This window comes from Neopsephotus bourkii, unplaced genomic scaffold (assembly GCF_033783945.1).
Source record: "Neopsephotus bourkii isolate Nb327-2 ecotype Australia unplaced genomic scaffold, CSIRO-AGI_Nbou_v1 NB_272, whole genome shotgun sequence".
Taxonomy (NCBI): Eukaryota; Metazoa; Chordata; class Aves; order Psittaciformes; family Psittacidae; genus Neopsephotus; species Neopsephotus bourkii.
The window spans coordinates 98379-107958 of record NW_026900781.1 but is presented as its reverse complement, the minus strand read 5'-3'; the positions used below and the strand labels follow the sequence as shown (position 1 = coordinate 107958).

Below are 9580 nucleotides of genomic sequence, written 5' to 3'. Positions count from 1 at the left end.
ACTCTACCCTACCCTGCTCTACCCTACCCTACATTACCCTGCCCTACCCTACTCTACGCTACACGACCCTGCTGTACCATACCCTACTCCACCCTACTCTACCCTACACTTCCCTACCCTATCCTACTCTACCCTACTGTACCCTACCCTGTGCTACCCTACTCTACCTTGACCTACCCTACCCTACTCTACCCTACCCTGCCCTTCCCTACTCTACGTGACCCTACCTTACTCTACCCTACTCAACCTTACCCTACTCTATCCCACCCTACCCTGCCCTACCCTATCTTAACCTACCCTGCCTTAACCTACCCTGCCCTACCCAACTCTACCCTACCCTAAACTACCCTACCCTGCCCTACCCTACCCCAACCTATTCTACCCTACCCTACTCTGCCCTACCCTACCCTACTCTACCCTACCCTACCCTGCCCTACCCTACCCTGCCCTACTCTACCCTACCCTGCCCTGCCCTACCCTACTCTACACTACCCTGCCCTACTCTAACCTACCCTACCCTGCCATACTCTACTCTACCCTACTGTACCCTACTCTACCCTACCCTAATCTACCCAACCCTGCCCTACCCTCCTCTACCCAACCCTACCCAACTATACCCTGCCATACCCTGCCTTAACCTACCCTGCCCTACCATACCCTGCCCTACTCTACCCTACTCGACCCTACCCTGCCTTAACCTACCCTGCCATACCCTACCCTACCCTACCCTACCCTACTCTATCCTACCCTGCCCTCCTCTACCCTACCCTACTCTACCCTATCCTAATCTACCGTACCCTACCCTGCCCTACTCTACACTAACCTGCCCTGCCCTACTCTACCCTACCCTGCACTACCCTACTCTACCCTAACCTGCCCTACCCTACTCTACCCTACACGACCCTGCCGTACCCTACCCTGCCCTACCCTACCCTACCCTACTCTGCTCTACCCTACACTACCCTACCCTATCCTACCCTACTCTACCCTGACATACCCTACTCTACCTATGCTACCCTGCTGTACCCTACCCTATTCTAACCTCCTCTACCCTACTCTACCATACCCTACTGTACCCTGCCCTACCCCACCCTGCCTTACTCTACTCTACCCTACCCTACCATACCACCGTACTATACCCTACCCTGTGCTACCCTACTCTACCTTGACCTACCCTACCCTGACCTTCTCTACTCTACCTGACCCTACCTTACTCTACCCTACCCTACCCTACGCAACCTTACCCTACTCTACCCCACCCTACCCTATCTTAACCTATCCTGCCTTAACCTATCCTGCCCTACCCAACTCTACCCTACCCTAAACTACCCTACTCTACCCTGACCTATTCTACTCTACCCTACCCTGCCATAGCCTACTCTACCCTACTGTGCCCTACTCTACCCTACCCTACTGTGCCCTACTGTACCCTACCCTACCTGACCCTGCCCTACCCTACTCTACCTGACCCTACCCAACTCTACCCTGACATACCCTGCCTTAACCTACCCTTCCCTACCCTACCCTACTCTACCCTACCCTGCCTTAACCTACCCTTCCCTACCCTACTCTACTCTACCCTACCCTGCCCTACTCTACCCTAACCTGCCCTACCCTGCTCTACCCTACTGTGCCCTACTCTACCCTACCCTACTGTACTCTACCCTGCACTACCCTATTCTACTCTACCCTGCCCTGCCATACCCTACCCTATTTTACCCTACTCTACACTACCCTCCCTGCCCTACCCTACTGTACCCTACCCTGCTCTACCCTATCCGATTCTACCCTACCCTATCCTACACTACCCTACTTTACCCTACCCTATCCAAATCTACCTTACTCTGCCCTACCCCACTCTACCCTTCCCTATTCTACACTACCCTACTGTACTCTACCCTGCCCTGCCCTACCCTACCCTACTTTACCCTACCCTACTCTACCCTACCCTGCACTACCCTACTCTACTGTACCCTACCCTGCTCTACCCCATCTTATCCTACCTCACTTTACCCTACCATGCCCTACCCTATCCTACTCTACCCTACGCTGTCCTATCCTATGCTACCCTACCCTACCCTACTCTGCACTACCTTATTCTACTCGACCCTACCCTGCCCTGCCCTACCCTACCATACTCTACTCTACCCTACCCTGCTCTACCCTATCCTACCCTGCCATACCCTACTGTGCCCTACCCTGCTCTACCCTACTCTGCCCTATCCTACACTACCCTACCCTACCTTACTCTACTCTGCCCTGCTCTACCCTATCCTACTCTACCCTCCCCTGCCCTCCCCTCCCCTACTCTATCCTATTCCATTTCATTCTGTTGTATTCTTTTTCTACTTCATTCTACTTCTGTTTCTATTCCACGATATTTTTTTCTATTTGGTATCTATTCTATTCAAAATCTGTTCTATTCAATAACTATTCCATTCCAACCTATCCTATCCTATCTTCTCTTCCATTCCAGTTCAGTCTAATCTAGTCTAGTCTATGCTACTCTGTTCCTTTCAATTCTATTCTATTCCCATCGTAATTTCCTTCCTGAGAAATAAAGAAAGAATAAAAAATGGCTTAAATAATCAAACCGTATGTGAAAGACTCATGTGACAAGTTTAGCGGAAAAGAAATACTTCAGTTAAAATTAAGCAGGCAACTGCCTTTTCCTTCTTTCGATCCAGATATTTGTAGGGCACACACAACTGTGAGAAAATAATGTTCCATAAGGACCTGGCTTGTGACAGCGGTACAAGCAAATGTGAAAACAAAAGAGTCGTTAAACTCCTGCTATGGACATGCAGCCGGAATGTCCATCTCTGTTGACTTTCAGCTCTTATTTGGACAGAAATCTTGTCCAAGATGCTTTTCCTGATCCATAAGAACCACAAAAAGCAGGTGCAACCATCTCTCTTTTTTTTTTTTTTCCTGTGGAATAACAGAAGCAGGGTTTAAAACACTTCACCAAAGAACCTGCACTCTGTCCTGGGCTTTGAGTTCGGCTCCTTCTGCAGGGTGTGGGTTTCCTTCTCCAGACACAGGGCTGGGGTTAAACCAGCATGACTGCGCATTGGAGAGGATGTGCATGGGGAGGGATTTCTCTGCACTGCACATCCCCTGAGCTGAACCCACAGCCCTGAACCAGCCATCAGTGAGGGGCTGGTGCTGCCCCACAACAGCAGAAACTGCCCCATCACCATGGAAATGGGCAGGTGTGGTAAAATCAGTCACAGAATGGTTTGGGTTGGAAGGGACCTTAAAGCTCATCCAGTTCCAACCCCCTGCCACAGCCAGGGACACCTTCCGCCAGACCAGGTTGCTCCAAGCCCCTGTGTCCAACCTGGCCTTGAGCACTGCCAGGGATGGGGCAGCCACAGCTTCTCTGGGCAACCTGTGCCAGGGCCTCACCACCCTCATGAGAACTCTTCCCCGCACCCCAGCCCATACCAACCCCTGCTGCTGCTGACAACCGACTCAGGGGCGGAGGTCGCCCCGCCCCGCCCCGCCCCACCTCCTGACCCCACCCCTTCCTATCACGGGACCACCACGGTGCCGAAGAGCCGTTCTCAAAATGGCGGCGGCGGCGCTGACATCCTCTCGCGTTCATTCCCCTCCGCACAGCGGCGGGTGACGTGCTCGCTGGCTACTTCCGGGTGTGGGCGTGGCTCCGGGCCGGAAACACGTGAGGGCATGACTGCCGGAGATGTCATGCGGCCTACTTCCGGCTCGCAGCCTGCGAGCGTGGGGGGCTCTGGGGCGCAGGGGGGACCGGGGCCTCCCCTGCAGGGCCCTCACATCCCCCACCATGGCGAGGTGGACACAGGTAGGAGCCAGGCCTGGGGGTGGGGGGAGCCCACACTACCTCCCTCGATGCCCTGCACCACACTCCCCTCTCTAGTGTGGTTCCTGCTGCCCCCCATGCCTGCAGCCACTGTGATGGCGCTTCCCACCATGGGTTCTCCATGGGGATGAGTTATCGGGCCACCCTGAACACGTCCCTGGCACTCTGGGCAGTGTCTTGCGGTTGGTCCCCAGTGATGCATAGCCCCGCATGGCACACAGCATCCCTGGGTGTGTGCGCTCTGTTAGCATTCCCAACAGCAGGAGGCTTCCTGGGGGTGAGAATAGTGCCTGGAAGAGAAAACCCATCTGAAACCCTCCCCCTGCCCTGTGGGAATGGGCCCCAGCACATGAGGGACAAGGGTGCCAAGAGTGTGTGTGGCAGGAACCACTGACCTTCGAGGACATCGCCCTCTACCTGAGCCGCACGGAGTGGGACACCATCACAGCAGGGCAGAGGGAGCTCTACTGCAGCGTCATGATGGACAACTACGGGCTCCTGACATCCCTGGGTAACTCCACTTGGAATATCTGGGGTTGGGGGGTCCTGCATGCTAGACCCCATCAGGACCACACTGCTTCCAGCAACTTGAGGCACTGATGGGCGCATATGGAGCTATGTCTTGGATAACTGCTGAGCACTGTATCACTGGGGGGGGGGGGGTACTGCTGGAAAATGTGGATGTAGACCTGTTGGAGTGAGTCCAGAGAAGGCCATGAAGATGCTCCGAGGGCTGAAGCACCTCTGCTATGGAGACAGGCTGAAAGAGCTGGGCTTGTTCAGCCTGGAGAAGGCTCTGGGGACACTTTAGAGCAGCTTCCAGTGCCTAAAGGGGCCAGCAAGAAAGCTGGAGAGGGGCTTTTGACAAGGGCAGGTATGGACAGGACAAGGGGGAATGGATTTAAACTGACAGAGGGAAGATTGAGATGGGATCTGAGGAAGAAGTTCTTCCCTGTGAGGGTGGTGAGGCCCTGGCACAGGTTGCCCAGAGAAGCTGTGGCTGCCCCATCCTTGGCAGTGTTCAAGGCCAGGTTGGACGGGGCTTGGAGCAACCTGCTCTAGTGGAAGGTATTCCAGGGGCTTGGAACTGGACAAGCTTTAAGGTCCTTTCCAACTCAAACCAGTGTGGGAGTCTGTCAAATGTATGGGGTTTGGGGCCCTTTGAGCTACCAGCCCTGGGGTTGGGTGGTTCTTGCCCAGTGACTCTGCCCCTCCCCTGGGTGCTCAGGCTGCAGCAGGGCAGGGGTGGCACCCACCAGGCATGGTAGAAGGGAGCCAACCCCTCATTGCACAGCAGGGTCCTTTTGGATAACATGCCTGCTGTCACTCACCGGCAGCAGCTCTTGACATCTTGCTTGCTGTTTTTCCCCCTTTTCATGGTGTTTCTGCTTGGGCTCTTCCTGTCACAGTGAAGCACAGTGTTACAGGGAACACCTTTCTTTTCGCATGGTAACATTTTATTCTGACAGTCTGTGTTAGAACAACACACTCTGTTCCACCCCCCAGGTTACACAGGCCCCAAACCTGACATTTTATATCGGATGGAGCGTGGGGAAGAGCCATGGGTCTGCTCGCCACAGAGCCCACCGAGGTGGAAAGGCCCTGACTGCCCCTCTCCAGGTGAGCAAGAACCACCCAGGTCCTGTAGGACCACTCCTGGGTGCCGGCAGTGGACAAGGCTTCCTCCTTTGCCCAACAGCTACCGTGTGGCGGGGCACTTTCCCTGCCAGGAAGTGACATCTATCCATCTGCTTTCTCTGCAGGATGTGCTGGGGCCATGGGGTTGCTGAAGGCGCCTCCATGGGGCTGGTGGCTTGGGGCTGGTGTGCCAGAGGAGAGGGCACAGTCCCCCTGCCAAGGTGAGTCCTGGTCCCTCCTTTTCCTTGCTACTGGGCTGTGGAGCAGGGAGCTGGCACCGGGATCTGGCTGTGCCTGGTCAGTGCCACTGGTGCTTCTCCAGCCCCATGGCCAGACCGGCCATGCAGAGTCTGGAGAAGCAGAGCCCTGGTGGCCCCAGACTGGGGAGGATGGGGGTTTCTTACCTCCCTGTCCCCTCAGCATTGCCCCTTTCTCTAGAGCACCAGACAGACAGAAGGGAAACTCCCACCAGCACATGCTCAGAAGGAGGACAGAGCCTGCAGTGCCATCTCCAGCCTGGAACACTCCTGAACAAGCTAGGATGTCTCACGGGTCACAGCAAGGTGCAGGTGGAGGTGGCCAGCAGAGGAGTGGCGCCAGCGCAAAGCGAAAACCACGCACAGTCTGTTGTCTGGCCCAAGGAAGAAGCATCAGAGGATAAACAAGGGGTGACAGCAAACATAGCACAAGGCAGAGAACTCGTACTTAATTCCTGTGTGGAACAGCAGAACCGCAAATCATATCCTCAGGAGCACCTTTATGGTGACCCAAAGGAGCAGTGTCAGGGGAGCACCTATGAAAGCTTCTGCCCCTCAGGAGAAGCTCCATTCCTCCTGGGACCCAGGGAACTGTGTGCCAAGGATGTGATGGAGGCTATCTGGAAGGACCACTGCTACTGTCGGGTGAGCATGATGCAGATCCAGCACTTCGGCCTCGGGCCCTGTCCTCCCACAGACCACAGCTACTGCCAGCTGCAGATGTCAAGTAGCACCGTGCTCGACGACCACGCATACTGCCTCCCGCAGAGGACTTGTTTCAGGGCCAGGGTTCGTAACATGGCTCGTCTGGGTGGCAAAGCTCGGGTTGCACTACATAGGCTGACCACATGGAGAGCCCAGGTCAGGCAGATCATCAGGAGAGCCAAACGGATTATGTGGCGCCGCAATTCCCACATCAGCAGGAGGCTGAGGGTTCCTTGGCGTGCCTCCAGCACCGGCAGTCCTGTGCCTGCTGTCCCTGATGGCAAGGTGGAGTTAGTCCCCATGGAGGGAAGGTGTGAAGCACTTGGTTCTCCTGCAGAGAGTGAGGCCACACTGCCCCTGTCTGAGAGCAGAATCAGCTCTCCAGAAGTTCTTTGCACCCCTGTGGTATCTCCTGCACTGCTGCCTGTGCTCCCACCCTCTGAGGTGGCTGCAGTGGAGAGTAGCCTGTCTGAGAGCAGAATCAGCTCTCCAGAAGTTCTTTGCACCCCTGTGGTATCTCCCGCACTGCTGCCTGTGCTCCCACCCTCTGAGGTGGCTCCAGTGACGAGCAGCCTGTCTGAGAGCAGAATCAGCTCTCCAGAAGTTCTTTGCACCCCTGTGTTATCTCCTGCACTGCTGCCTGTGCTCCCACCCTCTGAGGTGGCTCCAGTGACGACCAGCCTGTCTGAGAGCAGAATCAGCTCTCCAGAAGTTCTTTACACCCCTGTGTTATCTCCTGCACTGCTGCCTGTGCTCCCACCCTCTGAGGGCTGAACGGCGAGTAGCCTGTCTGAGAGCAGAATCAGCTCTCCAGAAGTTCTTTGCACCCCTGTGGTATCTCCTGCACTGCTGCCTGTGCTCCCACCCTCTGAGGTGGCTGCAGTGGCGAGTAGCCTGTCTGAGAGCAGAATCAGCTCTCCAGAAGTTCTTTGCACCCCTGTGGTATCTCCTGCACTGCTGCCTGTGCTCCCACCCTCTGAGGTGGCTGCAGTGGCGAGCAGCCTGTCTGAGAGCAGAATCAGCTCTCCAGAAGTTCTTTGCACCCCTGTGGTATCTCCTGCACTGCTGCCTGTGCTCCCACCCTCTGAGGTGGCTGCAGCGGCGAGTAGCCTGTCTGAGAGCAGAATCAGCTCTCCAGAAGTTCTTTGCACCCCTGTGGTATCTCCCGCACTGCTGCCTGTGCTCCCACCCTCTGAGGTGGCTGCAGTGGAGAGTAACAAAGTGCTGCACCCTGAGGTGTCTGCACATAGCGAGGAGCAGCCCATCTGCAGCTCTGATGTTAACCAGAGCACCAAAGGACAGGAACCTCCTCACTCAGATCAGATACCGCTGCATGCTGCCTGCAGAACCTTGATGCTGACGGTGGACCACGTATTTGGATCCGTGTGCCACAAGCTCGAGCTCAAGAGCTATGTCTGGCATGCGGATACCTGTCCTTTCATTATCCTCATGGACAGCTGACAGCACCTTCCTCCCTGCAGCCAAACTGCCCCACAAGCAGTGTGGGAAAGGAAATACCGTGAGACACACGCAGAGGAGGGATCAGTGGGAGAACTGTGCAGTGCCTGTGGCAGAAACAGGGATTGTCCAGAGGAAAAGGCCCAGGGAATGATGAGTGGGACAGAGAAAATGGAGACGGGCAGCGCGGGTGGGCCAGCTGCAGGGGCAAGAGGTTTTCTGACCATGGGGATCTTCCCTGTCTTCTCATTAAAGTATTCGAAGTTACTGTCCACTGGTCTGTCTGTCTGTGTGCAGGAGGAATTCCCTGTTGTGTTCATGGCACTAAGCTTGGCTGCTCTGCTCTGCTCTGCCCGACTGAGCTTCCCGTGTTTAACTTAAGTGAATGAGTGCTGGCACTGCCAAGCCACAGCCACACTTTCGCCTTAACAACCTCCACTGACTGTGATCCCAGACTTCTCATCACAGAACAGTACAGGTTGGAAAAGACTGGCACTGCAAAGTCCACCACTAAACCATGTCCTTCAGTGCTATGTCTACATGTGTTTTCAGCCCCTTCAGGGATGGTGCCTCCACCATGTCCCTTGGCAGCCTGTTCCAGCTCTTGACAGCCCCTTTGGTGAAATCTTTCTTAAACGTCCCCTGGTGGAGCTTGAGGCCGTTTCCTCTTGTCCTATCACTTCTTACCTGGGAGAAGAGACAACCCCCCACCTCACTATAACCTCCTGCCATGCAGGAAGCAATAAATTCTCCCCTGAGCCCCCTTTTCCTTGGGCCAAAGCACCCCTCTCCTGCAACCACTCCTCACGTTGCCAGGACGCAGTGGTTTTGCTGCCCTGTCCATCGAGCAGGAGCTCAGAGCAAGCACTTGCCCCGCGGCACCACACGGGAGCGGGTTACCTCTCACCCTGATGCTGTGCCGGCCGTGGGGACCCCCATCGGGCCCTCCCCTCCTCACCGGAGCAGGTATGGAGCCGCCCAATGGCAGAGCGCCGCGTGGGTCACATGCGGCGCTGAGCCAATCACAGCAGTCCTCTCGGGTAGGCCCAGGCCTGGGGCCCATGGCCGGGCGGGGCGGGCAGCAGCCACAAGATGGTGCCGCCGGTGGGGGCAGCCAATGGCGGAGCCGGTGGGTGTCACGTGGGAGGCGGGGCGGCGCGGGGAATTCTGGGACATCGTAAGAATGTCCGGGTCAGGAGATTGGCACGTGCTGCAAGGAGGCGGAAAGGCGGGCTCCTTGCCGGAAGTGCGTCACGGATGTTTACATGGGCGGGCACGCCCCGTCCCGCGGTTGCCGTGGTAACGAGGGACGCGGCTGTCGGAAGCCCCAGGCGCCTCTCGGGGCCGGGGTTCGAGTCGTCCCGTCCCCCCCCCCCGTCCCCCGCAGCACCGGGGCCGAGCAGAGACGGGGCCGGGCGGGCAACAGTGTCCGCTGGGGAGCAGCCAGCGCCCGACTTACCCGGTGCCTCAGAGCCGGAGCCCCAAGCGCGGGTCAGCCCCACACACGTCCCCGCCGCTGCCCCGCCCCGCTGCTGCTGCCCGTGCTGCGGCTCCCGCACAGCGCCCCTTGGGTGCGGGCCTGGCAACCTCGGGGGCCCCGGCAGTGCACGGGGGCGGTGCTGTTACAGGGGGAGCGGCTGCCCCCCTGCCCCGGGGGGGTTCGTGCAGGGACACTGAG

At 56.9% G+C, this 9580-nt stretch overlaps 1 protein-coding gene across 1 annotated transcript; it reads left to right on the top strand.

Annotated features, from left to right (window-relative positions):
* The first annotated feature begins 4111 nt into the window (after positions 1 to 4111).
* LOC133208415 (uncharacterized) lies at positions 4112 to 7905 on the top strand. The gene is made up of 5 exons (XM_061346240.1): positions 4112 to 4355; positions 5351 to 5464; positions 5608 to 5703; positions 5921 to 6957; positions 7642 to 7905. The coding sequence occupies exons 1-5, from the start codon at positions 4322 to 4324 to the stop codon at positions 7903 to 7905; spliced, it is 1545 nt and encodes a 514-aa protein (XP_061202224.1). The 5' UTR covers positions 4112 to 4321.
* The last annotated feature ends 1675 nt before the right edge of the window (positions 7906 to 9580 follow it).

Coding starts and splice junctions, on each gene's coding strand:
- LOC133208415 (XM_061346240.1), top strand. CDS start 4,322: ATGATGGACAACTACGGGCTCCTGACATCCCTGG. Junction 4,356..5,350: donor CGGGCTCCTGACATCCCTGG/GTAACTCCACTT, acceptor TCCACCCCCCAG/GTTACACAGGCCCCAAACCT. Junction 5,465..5,607: donor CCCTGACTGCCCCTCTCCAG/GTGAGCAAGAAC, acceptor CTTTCTCTGCAG/GATGTGCTGGGGCCATGGGG.